At 37.4% G+C, this 21398-nt stretch overlaps 1 protein-coding gene across 1 annotated transcript in view; it reads left to right on the forward strand.

Annotated features, from left to right (window-relative positions):
* LOC136875401 (uncharacterized) overlaps positions 1-21398 on the forward strand; it is a 169074-nt gene that overhangs the window by 107890 nt on the left and 39786 nt on the right. The window contains exon 3 of the mRNA XM_067148951.2: positions 13666-13817. Coding sequence (XP_067005052.2) covers positions 13666-13817 — 152 coding nt within the window. The remainder of the gene's footprint in view (positions 1-13665; positions 13818-21398) is intronic.

Consider the following 21398-nt stretch of genomic DNA (forward strand, 5'->3'; position numbering starts at 1 on the left):
GAACTGAGAAAGGATGTTAGGAAAAACTTAAAACGGTCCACCTTTTCAATACAAAAATGTTATATTTATTTATAACATGTATTTGCACTTGGAACTAGTTTCGACGCTGTGTTTGCGTCATCATCAGCCAAAATGTGGGAACTAGGCAAGATGTAGGCATTTATATTACACAAGGCGTTACATTAAACAATACACATCTTATAAGGAGATAAAAACAGGGATGAATATAGAAACAAATGAATCGTTGAGAAAACAAAAGTTATACATATTAAAAATAACCTTAACCACACATCTTGCAGTGCGAAAGTGTTCTTCTTGAATGATTCCTGAATATAAAAAAACACACGCGCACACATTTCTGGAGAGCCAGCAGGCAGGACAAAGTAAAGTGAAACCTTAAGAGTTCTTCTGAGAAGAGTTCCTCATTTTTTCTATGTTCCGACTAACTAATGAAGTCTCCCTTGAGTTCCTGATAAACATACATAACAGGAAATCCTTCACTCTCAACAATAGCTCTAAAGACCAACGGTAAAATTTTTATTTTAAATATTGTGCAGAGACGTGAAAGCATGATTTTGAACATGATATAACTCCTTCATATAACCCAGTTTTTTAATACAAGGTGTTGCATTAAATAATACACATCTTACGAGGAGATAAAAACAGGGACGAATGTAGAAACACATGCATCGTTGATAAGGCAAGTTATACATATTAAAAATAAGCTTAACCACATAACTTGCAGTGCGAAAATATTTGCCTTGAATGATTCCTGAATACAAAACGCGCGCGCACACACTTCTAAAGAGCCAGCAGGCGGGGAAGAAATAAGGTGAAACCTTAAGAGTTCTTCTGAGAAGAGATCATCATTCTTTCTATGATCTGACTAACTAATGAAGTCTCCCTTGAGTTCCTGATAAACATACACAACAGGAAATTAAACAATACACATCTTACAAGGACATGAAAACAGGGAAAGTTATACATATTAAAAATAACCTTAACCACACATCTTGTAGTGCGAAAATATTCGTCTTGAATGATTCATGAATACAAAACACACGCGCATACATTTCTGAAGAGCCAGCAGGCAGGAAAAAGTAATGTGAAACCTTAAGAGTTCTTCTGAGAAGAGTTCATAATTTTTTATGTTCCGACTAACTAATGAAGTCTCCCTTGAGTTCTTGATAAACATGCACAACAGGAAATCCTCCTTCACTTTCAACAATAGCTATAAAGACCACGGTAAATTTCATTTTTAAATATTGTGCAGAGACGTGAAAGCATGATCTTGAATATAATATAACTCCTTCATTTAATCCAATTTTTTACACAAGGTGTTACATTAAACAATACACATCTTACGAGGAGATAAAAGCAGGGACGAATGTAGAAACAAATGCATCGTTGAGAAAGCCAAAATTATACCTATTAAAAATAAGTTTAACACACAACTTGCCGTGCGAAAATATTTGCCTTGAATGATTCCTGAATACAAGACGCACGCGCACATATTTCTAAAGAGCCAGCAGGTAGGAAAAAGTCAGGTGAAACCTTAAGAGTTCTTCTTTCTATGTTCCGACTAATTAATGAAGTCTCCCTTGAGTTCCTGATAAACATACACAACAGGAAATTCTCCTTAACTCTCAACAATAGCTATAAAAGACCAACGGTAAATTGTATTTTAAATACTGTGCAGAGATGTGGAAGCATGATCTTGAACGTGATATAACTTCTTCATTTAACCACATTTGAAAGTCTCTCTCTATATTACATAGCTTCATTAACACACCATTCTGTAGATGCACAAAATAATCTTGTAATCTTCACAGGTCCGGTATTCAGCTTGACAAGAATATAAAATAGGTATTAAGGAATACGTTGTTGAGAGTTTGGAGGATGACTGTGCCAGTATTTGTGGTGTATTGTTGTAGCGTTACGTGTAGGGTGGGGGCAGGTTTCTATGATGTTTATTGCAGGACATGAGGCGGTAAAGCTATGGCGCGAGATGAAGAGGAACAGAGCGTGTTGGATAGTTTAGGTCTGGGCAGCGGCCGTTGTTGGATTACGAGGGGAGAGGGGCAGAGCGGTAGGGGAGGAGGAGTGGAAGGGGGGGAAGTATGGAGGGTGATGTGGTGAAAGTGTGTGGCGTGACAAAGTATTATGCATAATGTGAAAGACAGATCTGTTTTTCGGGATATTCATGTTTTTGAAAAATTCAATGAGAAAGTCGAATAGGATCTTTGGTTTCTCTGAGATATCATTTAAGTTTAGGTTGGGAATGAAATATTGGTCTAAATGAATATAGAGGTTTTCAGTGACGTCTAGGAAAGAACCTTTGTTTAGAATATCTAATACCTCAAGATCTTGATTTATTTCAGTAAAGTTGTGCTTAAATTCTTTTATATGTAGGCCGACCGCGGAAAAACGGTTGTGTTTTATGGCATTGACATGTTCTGCATATTTGATTTTAAAGCTGCGTCCTGTTTTTACCTAGGTAAGAACTTTTGCAGTCTTGGCAAGAAAACCTATATACACCTGATTTAGAAAAAGGACTACTTTTATTTATTGATGAAGAGTTGTATAGGATCTCTGTGCTTCTATTGTTAGTACGAAAGGCTATTTTAACGTTGTGTTTTTTAAGAACGTTAGTGACGTTGTAAATTTCTTTATTGAAGGTAAATGTGGAAAACGTGGCAGTGCTAGTATTGTCTTTTATTAGGGTGGTTTTTGGGCGGTGTCTGAATTTATTGATTATTCTTTCAATAAAGGATTCATTATATCCATTGAATTTTGCTATAGAGCGAATGGTGTTCAATTCTTTATTTAAGTTTTTTCTTGACATCGGAATTTTGAATGCTCGGTCTACTAAGCTATTATATGTAGCCGCTTTGTGTGTTTGGGGGTGTAGTGAGTCATTTCTTATAGTAGTGGCCGTTTGAGTGGGCTTTCTATAGATACTATATGTGAACGAAGAGGGGTGCCTGTTGATTGTTAGGTCTAGGAAGTTGATGGAGTTGTTTGTCTCTGATTCTAAGGTAAATTTAATGTCATGATCAATATTATTAAGGTTTTTGAGGGTGGATGGCGCATCTATGGAGCGTTCATCTAGGATTATAAATGTGTCATCTACGTACCTAGCCCAGAATTGGATATTAGCAAATTTGATGTTATTGTCAATGGTGGTGTGTTCTAGGAAATCAAGGTAGATCTCTGCTAAAATTCCTGAGGCTGGTGAACCCATAGCCAAACCATCTTGTTTGTAAATGATCTTATCGAATGTGAAGTAGTTATTGTTAATTAGTAATCTTAATATGGTCATAAAGTCTTGAACTTCTAGTTTACTTAGTTGATTGTTAGCAAGTAAGTTCTTTTCGATGATCGGGAATAATGAGTTGGTGTTTATACTGGGATACATGTTGACTATATCAAAGGAGTGCATTGAATGATATGGTTGAAGCTTGAAACTGTTTAGTTTGTTCACTAATTCTACAGTGTTCCTGATGGATTTATTTGATGAGAATTTATAATGTTTATTAAGAAATTGTTGGATAAATTGAGATAATTTATATAAGGGGCTTGGTCTGTAGTTTATTATGGGTCGAATAGGGACACCGGTTTTGTGGATTTTGGGTAGTGCTTTAGCTGTTGGTAGACCTGGGTTCATAGTAATTAACTTTTGTTTTTCTTGTTCAGTGAGGAGAAAAGATGTGCTCTTTAGATTTTGTTTCAATTGCCTTTGAATTGATTGTGTTGGGTACGCATAAACCGGCTTTGGTGTTGGGGTCATGTGAGGCGAATAAGTTTTTGCCGGGCTGAGTGGCTCAGGCGGCCTTCTGACCCCAACTTGGCACGTTCGATCCTTGCTCAGTCCGGTGGTATTTGAAGATGCTCCTGTTGGTAGATTTATTGGCACTTAACAGAAGTCCCGCGGGATGAAATTACGGCACCTCGGGATGTAAAATCAATCTCCTAAGTTGATGTACTTCTATATATATAAAATAAGAGTTTTGTCGCTCAGAATTTAAAAAGAATGGTATTTCTGTATTGGTCGTGTCCACAGCAATAAGGAAATGAACTTTTTAATTTTCCCTCATTTCTGTCTCTCTGTACGCGCATCACAAGAAAACAGCTGAAGAGAATTTAATGAAAATTGGTATGTAAAGTCAAGGAATGAGCCACTACAATCCAGGCTATAAATCATTTTATTCACGCTGAGTCAAATGGTAGTTCAGGGGAAGGCCTAAAATTTAATTCTCAAATATTTGTTATTAGTGATGCTATCCATAAATACTACATAACTAAAGTTATATAGAATTCAATTTCTGATAATTTATGTCTGGTACATTTTTACCATACTGGCTGTGATAACACAGATATTCATGAATTTGTATTTTTGTTGCCAAGTCCATGTCAACGCCAAGCCACGAGCAAATGGGTAAACAGAATTTAATGAAAATTGGTATATAGAGTCAGGGAATAAGAAACTGTCTGGGCTATAAATAATTTTATTCATCCTGTATGAAATGGTAGTTTAGTGGAAGGTGCCTAAAATTTAATATTTAAACATCTATGTTATTCGTCGCATCGAAAAGTACGATCATTTATGTTTTATTCAGTTGTACTGTACTGACTGTGGTAAGAGTGGTATTTCAGAGTTGGAAGAAAACTAAATGTGAAGGCCTACAATGTTGAAAGCTCATAAAATTGATGAACAATAACATTGCATTGGCCATTATTGGTTGTGATGTTATTTGTCTCTTACGTTGCCACTCATCTCTGATAGATGGAATTACTGCTGCATATTGAATATAACAGCCTACCTGAATATTGGCGGGAAATATCCGGGGAGTTAGATAAGTTTCTTATTTAGCATGCCTTTCCTCTGGCTCCTAAATTTTATGGTACTGCTGGTACATAACACACTGGTTCATTATACTATTCCAGCAATTTGACCCCTACTCTGACGCGCTGATTTGAATGAGCAGTATGCAAACTTAAGGGAATAAGGCTATTGGCGGTTTAGTCATTCCAGCTCTGGAACTTTGGACTGCTTCGTTGAAAGTGAGGAAATGTGCGGTTTTTCATTTGATGAGAATTTCCTATGATAGCATTGCTTTTATTTATCTCATCTCTGTGAGCGACGTTCGTTGCTACTGACGTCATTGTAATGGCCTATGTTGATTTCAGTTGAGAAAACCACTAAGAAAGTCTTTCTGAGGATGTAAATCGGCAGGTGGAGAGTGAGTGTCTGTCATTATAATGAAAATTTCCCAACTTGATTGTGATTGATGGTATGCAAGCGGGCCTACCATTACAAGGAAAATGACCTAACCCAGTCTTTATGCGAGAAAACACGTTTGGTGACTTCCCCATTGCATTTCTGGGGTAACGGTAAGAGTTATGCAATATAATACAATCTTACCTACAACATGTACACTACCCAATCTAGAATTCCTTATAGAAAGTAGGAATCCGTAGCGAAGCAATCAGCTAGTCATTAATAATATTGTCCAAAACTCATGTTAAAATCCCAGTTTGTGGAGTTCCAAAAACGTGTGGACACCACATGATTATATCGCCAACCAACAAAAAATATTGAAATTTTGAATTAGAACTGTGGCAGAAACACATTACAATATCTAAAAGGAAGAAAAACAAAATAAGGAAGGAAGGGAAAAGAATTATTGCCAGCTAGGCTCTTACTTGAGGGCTACGACCAACAAGTTACTCAACGTTTATAATTAAAATGGACTTTTTCTGAAATGTTGTTACTCTTGATAAGGTCTACTAATTACAAGCACCACAGAGTTGGGATTGTGTGGCAGAGGACAGTTATCTTCAAGTTACCTTGCCTGTTATTTAGATGGAAGTACTCACTCAAAATGCCAAGAATTGTTTCTATCTCCTCTGCAGCGGATTATTGCAACATCATCAGCAGAAGTGTAAGGTCACTACACAGAACTACGGTTAGATCTTGTTCCACTGGAAGTGTTGTTATATACGAGTTGTTTGGAGGGTTCATCTTGTTTTAGAATAGCCAGTTCATTTGAACTCGGGGGGAAGTTTTCCTGTAAGTAGGATATTTGGAAAAGAAAACTGAAACAACTATTTCCTTACATTCCTCTCACAGTGGTGGTGGACACCATCCAGACTGGGTGTTTTCTGTTCTTTGCCATCTTCAGTGTAGAGAGAAGCTCCTCTTCCATGAATGGGTCAGAGATGGTCGATGATTCGGCACGTTGTCTTTTCATGTAAGTTAGTTCTTTTGAATTCTTTCTCAGGTTTCACTTTAATCCTACCATCAATGCCCTTGACAACTTGAGTTCCATCCATTTGTTCTGCCTGGTCTCAGGAGTTTATTAGCAACATCAGTTTCTGCATTCCCTTGAAAGTGATTATAATGTCTTCTACAAGTTTCGCTCCATTCAGGTATATATTCCTTCCTTACTCCTCTTGGAATGTGTCTACAATAGTTGTTACCATCAGGTGAAGTCCACCTAATGTTGCTGTCAAGATCAGCAGAAAATATCCCAGTTGGCTTCATTGTAATGTCATTGTGGAAGAGGAGAAGATCTAATAATGGGAATTTCAGTTCCTACTTCCAAAAGGAAGGAAGTTTGTGAGCACTTTAGAGACAGTAGCTAAACTACACCCCTGCTGGTCTCTATGTACAAGATTTGTTTCTAAGTTCCATCTCAATTTTCCTTTTGGGTTAGAGATGAGATGAATATTCAGTAAGTTTATTTCCATAATATCCCCAATGTTGAAATCATCAGGCCATAGGACGGCTACAGTTATTTCCGTGATACAGAGAGGGAAATGGCTGGACAAACCTCAAGTTTTCTAACAAAATCAATATGGACAGATATTTTCAACAATAGCAACAACCATATAACAGTGGAAAGTTTCACCTTATGAGCTTTAGAAGCTCAAAAATTCACACAAGAAGAGCATATAAGTAGCTCTTCAACTGAGAAAATTGCTAGTTCATAAAATTTACAGTATTTGAGAACTCCCATCTCGAAAGAATCAGCGAAAGACTTCTGACCCATAGGTCTCATAAATTTACATTAGAAAGGATAGGCTAGCCTTTACATATCCTGGAAAAGTGCACTTCAGAGAAAGAAGCCATAGCTTTTAGAACAAAACTTACATAAGACAGATCTTGAACCTTGGAGTTGAATTTACGATAGTTTTACAAAGCGCCCATTACTGGGCAGGTAGACAACATTAATCACCCCACAGACACTTGAAGCAGGAAATACACACTGCTGTAATAAGTTAGTAAGTCAAAAAAGGGTTGAGAGATCCCGAAGTAATCAGAGGTATAAGGCCCATACTAGGTTATCACTCGAAAGGCGTAGAACAAGATGAGAATAGAGGCTGGAACACCAAGCACTCCAAAGAAACACCTGCCATGCTGGAAGTTGATTAAGTCCAAGAAGATGAAGATAAATTTGGACATTCTGAAAAAGTCACCAAAAATGAAATTAGAAGCAGGGAAACTAGGATAAACACCCATGCGTCCTTACACTTTACGAAATCCCCACTGAGGAAATCCGAAGACTGCCTAGATAAATGTACATTCAAGTTGAAGTAGGAGAGCATACATTAAAATTAATGATAAGCTGGAAGGCGTAACAATTATATGATAAAACGGAACGCTGGAATCTTCACATAATTAACTCTTACAATGCCAAGATGCCGATGCAGTGGCACTTGTACGAAAAAAGCTAGGATGCCAATTTGATCGGCACCCTCTTATAAGTGGTGTAATTATGCAATGTGATGCTAGATTGTAGGAAGGTAGAATGTTCTTAATATTATTAGATGGCACTGATGTAGCTTAAGTTTTGCTAGTTTACTCGTCCATTGGGAGTGTATTGTCTGTGATTCAATGAGCAGCCGCCTTGTTTGTTTATGTCCGCGTCTTGTGATTTATTTTACTTTCTTACTGGCGTATTTGAGTTACATCTGGTGTTGATATCTGTACCAGGTGCATGCAACTTACGAAGAACATAGGGACATTCACTTCAAAACAAATTAAACAATAGATCACTACATCTGATGAAAAGGAATACCTAATCAAATAACAAATGTTCCCCTTCAAGCTACATTACTATTGAACAAACATAAATCAAGTTGGTCGTCTAAACAGATAAGGATACCAACTCAGGAACATTTGGCTGCTGTAGACATAGTTTGGAATCAACCTCAGCAGTTTTGATGTGTCGTTTAGTTTCAGGTTTGGATGTGTTGTTTGGACTTCATCAGAGTGTTTATTGCTTATAAGTGTTCAATTGGAGCGTGGCTGGTGTATGGTGTCTAATGGTATTGGTATTCTCTACCCTTTGATAGTGATATATTATTATATCTACTATAACAATTTATTTAAGTTGTCACATGTCATCAGTTAAGACTATTGAGGATTGCTTTGAAGATGTAAGCACCTCTAATTTTAGTGAAAGGGATGGAGGTGCGATATCAGAAAGTGACAGTGAATGTCCATCCTCACCAGGCTCAAAACATGTTCCTCAACCTGATGCTCCTTCGTTCCTGACACTAGGCTATTTGGAACATTCTTCATTTTATTGAAAATGAAAATCGTCAGCCTGTAGGGATTGTGTCGGCTGTCCTCTGGAGCAATGATTAATGACTTGGAGTGTGTCGCTGGAATTAAAAACTGCAGTACCCTGCCAGCATGGAGTGAGCTTTATTTCATTATCGATGTTCTCATCTGCACAGTGTTTCATGTTCCATATTTTTAAAAATTAATTTATAAACTGGAAAATAGGCCTACTTTCACAATATAAATTGGTATTTATAGTCCATCAAATTAACATGCCAAATGATATCTCCATATCTTTTAAACTGAGGCTTTTATTGATTTTTTTAATACAGTGATGCACAATCCATTAAAATGTGCTTGCATATGATGGCCTGATCTGGGTCAGCATCTGAAGGGTTATACTTCTCCCATACCTTGTTTATTGCCACCTTCTCAATCTTCCAAAAGAAATCTCGCTCACGTACACTTTTATAGGGGGCTGACAGAGAGGAAGTAAAGTCAAATTTGATAGGCTGATATCAAGTCATATCATTGGCAGACCAATTTAATCACAGTGATCATAACTGCAAAATTATAAATAAACAGTAGAATGTTGATTAGGTTATGCAGCTTAAAAATGCAAACATTCTCGATGGATAATATGGTGGTAGTTCTGTGACTCATCAGAACATCGCGACACAGCTTAAGACAGGCCGGAAAAGAGCTATCTCAACAGATACTCAGCTAATACCATGGGTACATTGCTACAGGAATTACAAATTCAAATGAAGGACAGTCACGTGATGTTCTGAAGGTTGCATAAGGAGAAGAAGATCTCAACATGTTCATTACTCCTGCAACTGCACTGGACTGGAACTGAAGGTAACTGAACTTGTGATACTGGGAACTGTTCACCCATCTGCATTAAGCAATAGACAGTATTATCTTTCTTAGCAAGTTTTAAAACTAAACATTACTGAGCAGGTTGGCCGTGGGAGACAGTGGGTTCAGATCCGACTTTCGGCAGTCCTGAAGGTCAAGGTGGTTTTCTGTTGTTTCGCATATTCACACTAGGCAAATGTTGAGGCTGTACCTTAAAGAAGGTCATGGCCGCTTCCTTCCCACTCCTAGTCTTTTTCTATCCAATCGTTGCCATAAGAGCTATCTGTGTCAGTGCAATGTTAAAAAATCAACAACAACATTTATTTGTATTATACTAAATATCATATCTCCACCAAACTTCTTGAAAGCCTGGAGTGAGATTTGAAATCGGTATCACTGTACTATGCCACTTCAGGTAAATAATGACATACTTTTATGTGGTTTTGAGGTTGTCATGCTGCATGGCTAAATGCTCGTATCCAGGATTCGATTCCTTGCTGGGTCGGAGATTTTAAGTTCCTCTGGCTCCGGCACTGGCTCATCTAGGTCTCCTGTGAGTGTCAATTTGAAAGACCTGAGGCCATATGCCATTATTTTTGTCACGGTCACTGGGTTTGAATCCAAAGGATATTCAGTAAGTTTTCTACATCCCATTGTGACGAGTCTCCTGCAGCATGTGGACCAACGTGTAATTCAGAAATTCCATCCCTTTTTGGTAGGAAATACGGCAATTATGAAGGGGCTGTGAAAGTTTTCCAAATGCCTTTCACTGATGTGTATATCTCATTGTGGTAATAACACGATTATGTTCGTTGAGCCAAGACGAGTGGTCGTACATGTCAGCTCACGATGTAATACAGTTGAGGGGCACGTAGAATAACAAAGACATGTTTGAGAAGTTCAAATCTGATGTACATTTGAGTCGTTGTTGGATGTTGACTTGAGTTGCCTGAATCTGTTTTAATTGCATTGATGTTTTAAAATTATATTTCCTTCGGGAGTAATAATTCCTTAATTCTATCATTCTGTTATCGCATGATTTAAGCTTTGTCCCGGCATTGGGAGGAAACAATTCTAACCTGAAGTATTTCTAAGATATTTTATTCTATTTTAAGTAATTAATTGCTTATACAAAAATAATATAAAGTTTTATTTCAATTTGAAAGTAATTATTTATTTCATTTCTTGTTAACACTGGTCGACCATTTCAATTTAATGTTTGTATTTTAAAAGTTGTTTAATGATTCATTTAAATCAAATTCCAATTAATTAAAGTTTTTATTTTTGATATTACTGTCTATTTTATTTTAGTCAGTAGTTTTCCTTAATTATTTAACTAATCCGCCTTACCTCTGGGCCCAGTTTGTTTTAAATTCTTTCATGTTTCTTCCTTGGGACTGTTTTGGGTAAGTACCTTTGCTTCTCTTGTTGTGATTCTGATTCAGTGAACGTCCCTTGTCGTGCAACAACTATCACTGGGGAATACCGTGGAGGTACGCGATAAGGGTTGTCTGAAGAGATGGGATTGACTTATAACGCACTATGCTAGTACACTCCTTTGTTCTTGATGTCCATAGCTCATAGCGGATAACTGTTGTTATGCATTCTTTAAGGTCATTAATGTCAATAAGTCTTGTAGCGTACACGTGTTCTTTCACAATTCCCCATGGCCAGAAATCATATGGCGTTAAATCTAGTGATGATGCTAGCCGAGCTACACGTCCACCTCTTCCAATCCGGACTCCACCACACATTTTATCCAGGAAATGTCGAACCATTATCTGGTGGTGCACCATCTTGCTGGAAGTAATCTGATGTTCAGATTATCAACAACATACATATATCTCATTTCTGTCTGATAATTTAAAAAATGTGGACCGAGTACTCTGAATTTTGAAATACTGCACTTTCGGGGAGGATTGAGTGTGCGTTCTTACTGCATGGGGACCGTCTGTACTCATATTGCTGCTGACATGAAATGGGGCTTTATCCAGTCGGGTCTATGTGCATCATCTGTAATAATACCTCTGCAGCTGGTACACGAAAACTCTTATCAGCGTCAGAAATGGCCGTGTCATTCCCGGATCTAGGTGGAGAAGTCTTAAGACACTTATCTGCACGATGCCGGTTTCCAGTGTTGATGTTGTATTGGACTTTCCTGGCTCCTAAAACAGTCATTGGTGACACACCAAGTCGACGGATCCTTCTCAAAGCATTTCCTAAATGTTTAGGATGTACCAAGTGAGAGAGAACTACGAGTCTTTAGTTGATAATAACAGGAGAAGAAACAGAGATATGGTGATAACATTTGTAGATTTCAAGAAAGCTTATGATTGCATCCAGAGGGAATCTCTGTTTAAAATCGATACCTTGGACTACACCCCAAATTAATAAACATGATAAAATTGACTCTCACTAACACCGAATCAAAAGTGAAGTTTAGGGGTGAAACATCAGAGACATTTGAAATTAAAACTGAGCTATGACAGGGAGATGGGCTCTCACCACTATTATTTAATTGTGCTCTAGAAATGGTAATGAGGGAATGGTTTAGGAAATGTCCCCCCAAAATAAAGATTGGCCAAAAAATCAAAACAAATTGCCTGGGTTTTGCCAACGATTTAGCATTACTAGCAGTGGGCATAAAAGAAGCAAAAACCCAGATATCAGAACTTCAAAACATTGCAAATAAAATTGGCCTCAAAATATCATTTGAAAAAACAGAAATTATGCCCCTAAAGCCAACATAAATGGTAATAAAATCAAAATAGTAACTCAATTTAAATATCTTGGAGAAGTAATAACACATAACCTAACTGAAAAAATCTCAATCCAAACAAGAACAAATAGATTAGCTAAAGCACAAAAATTAACATGGGACACTACAAAAATAAATATCTATCAATAAATACAAAAATAAAACACGAGAACACTAGTTATAAAACCGGAAGCTACATATGCAGCAGAAACACTTTTTCACCTGAATAAACAATCAAAGACTGACAGACTTCAGAAAATTGAAAGGAAGATTGGAAGAACTTGCATCAACAAAAAATACCAGAAAGATAGTGGCGGATAATACCTAAAGTTGTGTAAAAAGAGCTAGAACCCGTTACAGATACTATGCCTAAGAGAAGACTGGGATTCTTTGGACATATCCTGAGGATGCTGGATTCAAGACTTCTGAAACAACTAGTACAACACAATCTCGTCTCAAAAAATAACACAACAGGATGTAAATGGATCAGAGAATTAAGAGAGGATCTGAAGGAAATAGGCCTTACAACAGAAGACACCACAAATAAGATAAAATTGAATACAAACCTCTGCTTGACCCTTACACGAAACAAACCAACAACACGCTTATTTTCAACTGAGGAAACGGCACGAAGATTGAAGCTTCTGAAGAAGTACTTGGAGGACCGCCAAGCTTGGACAATCCCTTCAAAGAGACCTGAACGATGGACTGACTAAAGTGATCCTATGTGGTCATAAAAGAAGAAGAAGAAATACTATTTATAATAAGGCGATAGTCCGCAGAAAATTTCCGTTATCCAGCTCTAGCTCGGATAAGGTCCTGAGCTACAGAACCGTTGTGTGGTTCGTCTTGCTGGACCGATGCCAGACCACAGAACTTTCTTTCAAACGATGGAAGACTCTTTGCTAAGACACTACATGGATGTGAGTAAAGTGATAGCGATAGTAATAAACCGGGCGAGTTGGTTTCGCATTCGGGAGATATTGGGTTCGAATCCCACTGTTGGCAGTCCTGAAGACGGTTTTCCATGGTTTCCCATTTTCACACCAGGCAAATGCTGGAGCTGTACCTTAATTAAGGCCACGGCCGCTTCCTTCCAACTCCTAGGCCTTTCCTATCCGATCGTCGCCAGAAGACCCGTCTGTGTCGGTGCAACGTAAAGCCTCTAGCAGCGATAGTAATAGCACGGAGAGGAGAGAGGAGTTGTTATAGTGGGTTCGGCAGCCCTTGTGTTGCTGAAAACCTTTGATGCGTTAGTGTGATGTTAGTAAAGTTTGGTTGAAGAAAGTGGGAAGTGCAAGAAGCTCGGCAGAGATGAACGTACTTGGGTCAATTTCCTCACACATCCAAACTGCTGACAACAATTCATTAAATCTTGATTTTCTAATACTCTTGTAATTAAGAAACTTTATATTGCAAATTGAAATGAATAGAATCAGGATATGTAGTAACTGATAATTGGTGGCCATTGCAGACAGCAAGTCCCACGTTCTTGGATGGAGTGGACAGCTACTTTTCCTCTGGAACCACATGGACTGTAATGACTGGACTTCTCTCCGTCTGAACCATCCAGGATCCGAGACTCGACTCAAGAGCTCTTACCTCCACTGGGCAACTCTCAAACAGGTAATGTTTGCAGCATTATTCAACAATTTTTTTTCATGACATAGTATTTTCTGTAATGTATGTATAAGTTAAATTCCAAAACAATTTTTCAAGTTGCCATTCAGTGGGATGATACTAAGTGACCTTCAGTTCATTATGAACAGCCTTAAAATAAACGTTCAGGCATGTTGTAAAGTGCAAGTAAGAGGAAGCTCAAACTAGATGTTGTGATGTGAGATTTATGCACAAATAACCAAATCTGAAGCTGTTAGCGTGCATTTGGGAGATATTCACCATCTCAGTTGACTTCCCAGTCCTGACACTTCCCCAACCCTGCGCACGTAGTCTACCAGCTGTTTGATCTCATTCCTTCCGGCTGAACCAGGAATAGATGAGCTGAAAAATGTCTTGACAACTGCACACACGTGCTTTGGAAATATCGATGTTCTATTTTCATATTCTTTAATGTTAACATGTAGACTTAGATCCTATACAGTCATAAAATTGAAAGAAACCGACTCAGCCACTCTCTTTTCAAGTTTCGTCTAGTGAACCCGCTCAAGGTCGGCCCGTAATGCACTAGTTAGACAGTTATAGTCACTGTGTCTGTAGCACCAGGTTAGCACGTACATATCGTAATAATTATTAATAATAAGAACGGAATAATGAAATGATGAAAAATATGAAATTAAAATCAAATATGACAACTTTAACTTACAGGTCTAACAAATGACAACTACGGAAGGATGTGGAAACATTGAAGGAACCCTACTAGGTCATAGATCGTATCTCGTTGTGGGGAAAACGAAACATGTGGCAAACACCCCTAAAACAATCTATTGACAAAAGGAAAAGAATACAAAATCAAATGAACAAATTAAAATAAACATGAAATATAGGATATAAAATGAGGTACACTGAAATTAAATAGCACATAGAGTTTAAAAAACAATGACATAATCAAGTTCCTGAAATGATGGAAGATAGAACTTTACATAGAAATTAAAACAGATTTATACGAGGCAATCTCAAAAGGAAACAAATCTTTACACATGATTGGTAACATCGTTAATCAAGAAAAGGAAGTTAAATTTACATTTAGTTACAAATACTGAACAAGTAACACACTAGGATGCCAAGGCTGTCCATTGACACGCAGTCATTGCGAAAACTCAAAATTGGTGAATGTGGAAGCCTAGGGGAAAATCCAATATGTAAAACAAATTTACATTATCACAGAAATTTACTTTAAATGAAGGGCCGAAACACAAGAAGGAATTTAAATTAACTCCCGTCCTAGGAATCTAGCGCTTACCGTGAGGGACCGAGGCCCCCCAGACGGGGTAGACCCCGAGCGCGTGTGCTCGCTAGGTCGGTCAGATGGAAAAGACACAGAACACACTCATTGCACACACAAAGCCGGCAGAGGCCGGACATGGACCGATCACGAAGTAACCAATGAAATCACGGAATTTCCCCAGATCTCCATATTCACCAATGGTAAGGGTCGTTATACCGACCAATTACCATTTACCAGATTTCCACAGGGGAAGTTTGAGAACTTTTCACTATGAAATTGAAATAATAAATAAGGTAGTTCAACCTATTCAATACAAATAAATACGAAATGTAGTGTTACATTCCTATTTAATTATAAGTGGAAGCGTTACCGATTTCGACCCCAATCCGGGTCATCATCAGCTGAGTAAAACACAAAAAACAATGCATAGGTAAGGAAGAAATTAAAGATCAAGTCCCCACAAAAACAGTTGAAGAGGCAAAATAAAATAACGGGGATAGGCACTGTAAAATCCAGAAGAAGTAGAAGGTAAGTCACTTAAAAGAAGCAAGGCACAATCTTCTGAACAGCAGCATAGCACACACAAAATTTGGCATTGTCTCATAATGTCTACGAGAAGCGGAGAACAGTTAAGTGAGCCAGCTTGCATACACTGTCAGGCGCGAAGTCACAACACAATCCAGCAAATGTGAAGATGCAAAATCGTGCAGAAGCCGAAGACGAGTAGCTCAATTGAAGTAAATTGCCAGCTTCTGAAGATCAGCGCGACGTATTCAATGTCAGGCACTGTGCTTTCAAACGCCGACCGAACTTGATGAATGGCTTAATGATCCAGTATTTGCTTCGGTCGCGAAAATGTACATAAATATATATATAATACAATTCAATATAATTGAAATGTGTAACTAGGATCTTGTAGATTTTTTAGAACAGTTGACGTAAAAAAAAATTGTGAAGAGAAAACTGGTAAAAAGCGCAATACCACTTCTCATAAACATTATGAGACATTGCCGAACTTTGTGTGTGCTATGCTGCTGTTCAGAAGATTGCGCCTTGCTTCTTTTAAGTGACTTACCTTCTACTTCTTTTGAATTTTACAGTGCCTATCCCCGTTGTTTTATTTTGCCTCTTCAACTGTTTTTGTGGGGACTTGATCTTTAATTTCTTTCTTACCTATGCATTGTTTTTTGCGTTTTATTCGGCCGATGATGACCCGGATTGGGGTCGAAACCGGTACCGGTACCGCTTCCACTTATAATTAAATAGGAATGTAACACTACATTTTGTATTTATTTGTATTGAATAGGTTGACTTACCTTATTTATTATTTCAATTTCATTGTGATACATTTCAATACGGAACATTATGAAATTTTTATCTTTAAACTATGCAATACTATTTCATCATGAAGAAAACAACACGTTGCCTCACAAGTTGTGTATCAAAATGAACATACCTTTATACAATTTGCTTTCAATCCAAAACACAATTACACCATACTACAAAATCCCTGCAAATCAAATGTCTCTTTCTCTTCACATTTCCAAATGTAGATAGACAAGAAAAAATATACATAACAACGACTGAGATTTCAATGTCCTTAAAGCTTTTCTTGAGGCTTTCAAAATTAATTTTAAAAAATATACTACAATAATTTTTAGAACACAAAATAAATTTCTCCGTCCTCTCTTCATGACTGTTCAAACACAGGTCACATCTCCCCCTGCCCCCTTTTTAAATTCGAGCTACTCTTGAAACAGTTACTTTCCTTGGATTTCAAAATGGCGCCCAGTAATGACGACGTTGTGTTTTATCCTCCGAGTAAATTAATCGTAAAGTGTGAGGAAAAGTGCAGAAAATGCCGAAGATTAGTGAAAAATGGAGTGCTGTGTGATTCATGTGATCAATGGTGGCATTATAAGTGCGGAAATTGCCCTAGAGACGTAAAAACTAATGAAAATGTTGACTGGATTTGTGAGCAGTGTGTTCGGAATGTTGTAGTTGGCTATGGCTTTGACGATGAAGCACCGAAAATAAACGATGGGGAATACAGAAGTGCATTAGAAATTATAAACATCCTACAAAAGGACAATGAGGCTCTTAAAATAGAAAATCAAGAATTAAAAGAAACACTGCGATCGCTGGAATACGGGACTGACCATTCTTCGAGTGATATACCGGTACCAGTAACAAACTCGAGCACGTGGTGTCAAGTAGTTCGTGGATGGCCGGCTAAGAAGAAATCTACAACTGAATTTCCAGAAATAAACATCAGAAATAGGTTTTCTGCCCTGAATAATTTAATTCTGGAAGAAAGTGATCGCGCACGATAAATGCAATCATCGCAAACCGTTGCCGTTGCCGTGCCGAGGTTAAAATTTAGGCCTAGATTTCAGATTCAAGACCCAGTTAGGCCTAAATCAGTAAAGGTAGCTGTGTTTGGTGATAGCCAAGGAAGGGGGAATTGCGGGAGTGATAAATGACGAGAATATAGCAGCAACCGGAGAAATATATCCAGGAGCTTCTATCAGCAATGTCCTGGAAAACGTAGAAGAAGCAACTAGGAACTTCGGAAGCGGCGATGCAGTGCTTATCATCGGTGGGACGAACGACGTAGCTCACGAAGACGCCTAGAATGTAAGATCACAACTTAAATATACACTAGGGGAGCTGACTCACACTAACGTCTTTGTAGTGAACGTGCCCCACAGGCATGATTTGCGTAGAGACTCGTGTGTGAACACTGAAGTGGACAAAGTCAATACAGATATTGTTAAAATTTGTAAACATTTTCATAATACTCAGGTTATTGAATGCAGCAGTTTTGAGAGATACTGTTGTACAAAACATGGCCTCCATCTGAACAATTCAGTAAACGAAAGATTGCTAATATTAAAATCACAGGAATAGAACCAGCTTTTGGGTGGTTAGGCCGTGTGCATTATGCAAAGTTTCGTCCAGACGTGCCATTTGGACTCATCAGCTGGAATGGCACGCCCCTCCAGGACTCTTTGAATTTTTGAAATTGCTAATATTGTTCTCGATTTTATTAATCACGAGATATGTACTTTGAAAAACGCAACTCCCTTAGGTTATAATACCCACTAGGAAAACTAGTAGCTGACTCAGCCAACTAGAAAATGTTATGAATTTTAAGAGGCCATGTAAACCAAAACTAACATCTGTGACCGAATCAGATCGGTCACCAAATCAAACCATTATCAAAGATAGTTTAGTAAGTAGCCAAACTCAGATATGTTATTCTCCTACTCATAAAATACCAGTACATGAAACATCAGGTCAGAAGTCTCCACCAGTAATGAGCGATACAAAAAGTAGTTGCCGAGAGGTAAATGGCATCCAAAAGAAGGATAGCAATTTATTGCAAGTGAATATCCAATGCATTAGAAATAAGTTGTTGGAATTAGAACACTTTTGCCAAACCGAGAAAGTTGATGTGATTTGTGTATGGGAGCATTGGCTTTCTGAAAATCAAGTAGAATATTTTGTGCCCTGTGGATATACTGTGGCAGATATGTTTTGTAGGAGTAAAAGGAAAAACGGGGGAGCTGGGATTCTAGTTAGAGAGTGTGTTAAATTAGTAAAGATTGATTTAAGTCAATATTGTGTGGAATTAGAGGGAGAATTTAGTTGTGTGAGGCTGGTTGATCAGAATTTGATAACTGTTAGTTTGTATAGATCTCCAAATGCTGATGCTTATGTATTTCTTAAGAATTTTGAATTAATAATGGAAAAAAATTTGAAGACCAAAGTTGTTTGTGGGGATTTTAACATAGAGATGGCATATGGGCAGATTTCTAGAAATTTTCTGAATTTACTAAGAACTCTAAATTTAAGTTGCACAAACAAGCTACCTACACATAATAATGCATGCTTGGATAATATTACTGCAAATTTTTCGAGAGATTTGTTTTGCAGATCATGACCCCTTGCTTTCATCATTATATCTTAACCAGCCTGACATAATTTACAATGATGAAACAGGGTGATGATTATATTAACATATTTATTGAAAATCTTAAACAAATTTCTCTCATTTGAATTTTAAATGGGAGAAAATGATATTGAAGCTGTATTTGGAAACTTTCTGGATAAATTGGTTGTGGCATTTATGTTTACCACTGGTAAAAATTAGTTGTAATGTTAAAACTTAAAAGTAAGAAGGTGAACTGGTATACTGATGAATTGACTCAGTATAAAGAAAGAATGCTTTTGCCGTATAGAATTTATAAGAACTCTTGTCAAGGAGGAACCGAGCAGAATGGCGTGTGTAAAGCTTATCTTAATTGTAAAAAGTTATATAAAAGAAAACTTATCCATACCAAAACTTTAGCTTGTGAAAAATATATTGAGAATGCACCCGACAAATGCAAGGCAGCATGGGATGTTATAGTACAAACATTTCTCGATCCGGAAGAACTGAATAATTATTTCTTAAACTCTGTAAAAGAAATTGGAGATCAAATTAAGGCAACAGATACAGCTGCGGTTGACTTTCTTCACAATCAACCCCCTGGCGAAACACTTTCCATTGGGTTGAAATCACATCTGATGAAGTAATTAAAGTTAGCTTCAAACTCTAAGAGTACTGAGCTCGATAGCTGCAGTCGCTTAAGTGCGGCCAATATCCAGTATTCGGGAGATAGTATGTTCGAACCCCACTGTCGGCAGCCCCGAAAAGGGTTTTCCGTGGTTTCCCATTTTCACACCAGGCAAATGCTGGGGCTGTACCTTAATTAAGGCCACGGCCGCTTCCTTCCCACTCCTAGCCCTTTTCTGTCCCATCGTCGCCGTAAGACCTATCTGTGTCGGTGCGACGTAAAACAACTAGCAAAAAAAAGAAAAACTCTAAAAGTATGGATTGTTATTGGTTATCTAATTACAATAATCAAAAGAATAATACATTTGAGTTATGAACCTCTAGCTTTTATTTTTAATAAGTGTTTAGAGTTTGGAGTTTTTCCTGATCTACTTCAAATTTCTAAAGTTATTCCAGTTTTTAAAAGTGGGGACAAAGAACTTCTTCAGAACTATCGTGCTGTCTCAGTTGTTCCAATAATTTCTAAAATATTTGAATGAATCACTTTTGTACAGTCAACTTAGCAACTATTTTGAAACTTACAATCTCCTATCCGACAGTCAGTTTGGGTTTTGACAAGGTAAATGTACTCCTACTGTTCTTGAAATTGTTAATCAGATATTAACAGCTTTTGAAAACAAGCAGGTGATCTCTTTGGTGTTATGTGACCTAAGTAAAGCTTTTGATTGTATTAATCACAAAATTTTACTTGCAAAGCTTGAGATGTATGGTGTTGAGTATCCCTCACTGAACATAATTAAGTCATACTTAAATAACAGATATCAGTTTCTCTCAATTAAAAATAGGTATTCCACTTTGAAGAAAGTTACAACTGGTGTGCTACAGGGCTCTGTCCTCGGTCCATTTTTATTCATTCTGGCAGTCAATGCTTTACCGCAAAATGTCAAATGTCATGCTCTTATACCGTATGTGGACGATACAATGTTATTTACAAAACACCAGAGCATCTCCGGTTTGAATCAGATGTCACAGGAAGCTCTTGCAACTGCAATGCATGGTTTTCAGCCAATAGGCTGTTGTGCAATCAGGATAAAACTCACACTAGGATTATCCAGAGATATTGAAAATCAGTCAAACTTTTGGGATTTCATATTGATGTCAAATTGAACTGGGAAACACACATTGATCATGTTTGTAAAAAAATATCATGAGTGGCCTATCTGATATGGAAATTGAGGGATTTAGTTAGCAGTGACTACCTAAGTCACACATTACTTATGGACTGTTATTATGGGGGGCATTCTTCTTATGTATATAATATACTTCTAATACAGAAAAATGTTGTCCAAACAATGTGTAGGGCTGGCGCAATTGACCATTGTCGACCTCTCTTCATTAAGCTTAAAATACTGACAGTTATAAATTTGTATATTTATATATCTTTGGCATATGTTAAAAACAGCATAAATGAATTCAGTACTAGGGAAAACATTCACCTTCATGATATTCGGGGCAAAGCAGACTTGACATCCCAATACACCGCCTGTCAAAAACTGCTCATTCACATAAAATCAGTTGTTTAAGATTATTTAATAAATTACCACATTCTGCATGGTCCACTCCTTTAAGTAATTTTAAAATGTAAGATTCTTAGAAATGCATAATGTTAGTATTAAGTTTTAATAAAAGGTTATGTTCATTTAGCCTAAGTAATATTAAGTACGAAATTATTATCAGTTAA

The sequence above is a fragment of the Anabrus simplex genome, chromosome 6 (assembly GCF_040414725.1).
Source record: "Anabrus simplex isolate iqAnaSimp1 chromosome 6, ASM4041472v1, whole genome shotgun sequence".
In the NCBI taxonomy this organism is placed as follows: Eukaryota; Metazoa; Arthropoda; class Insecta; order Orthoptera; family Tettigoniidae; genus Anabrus; species Anabrus simplex.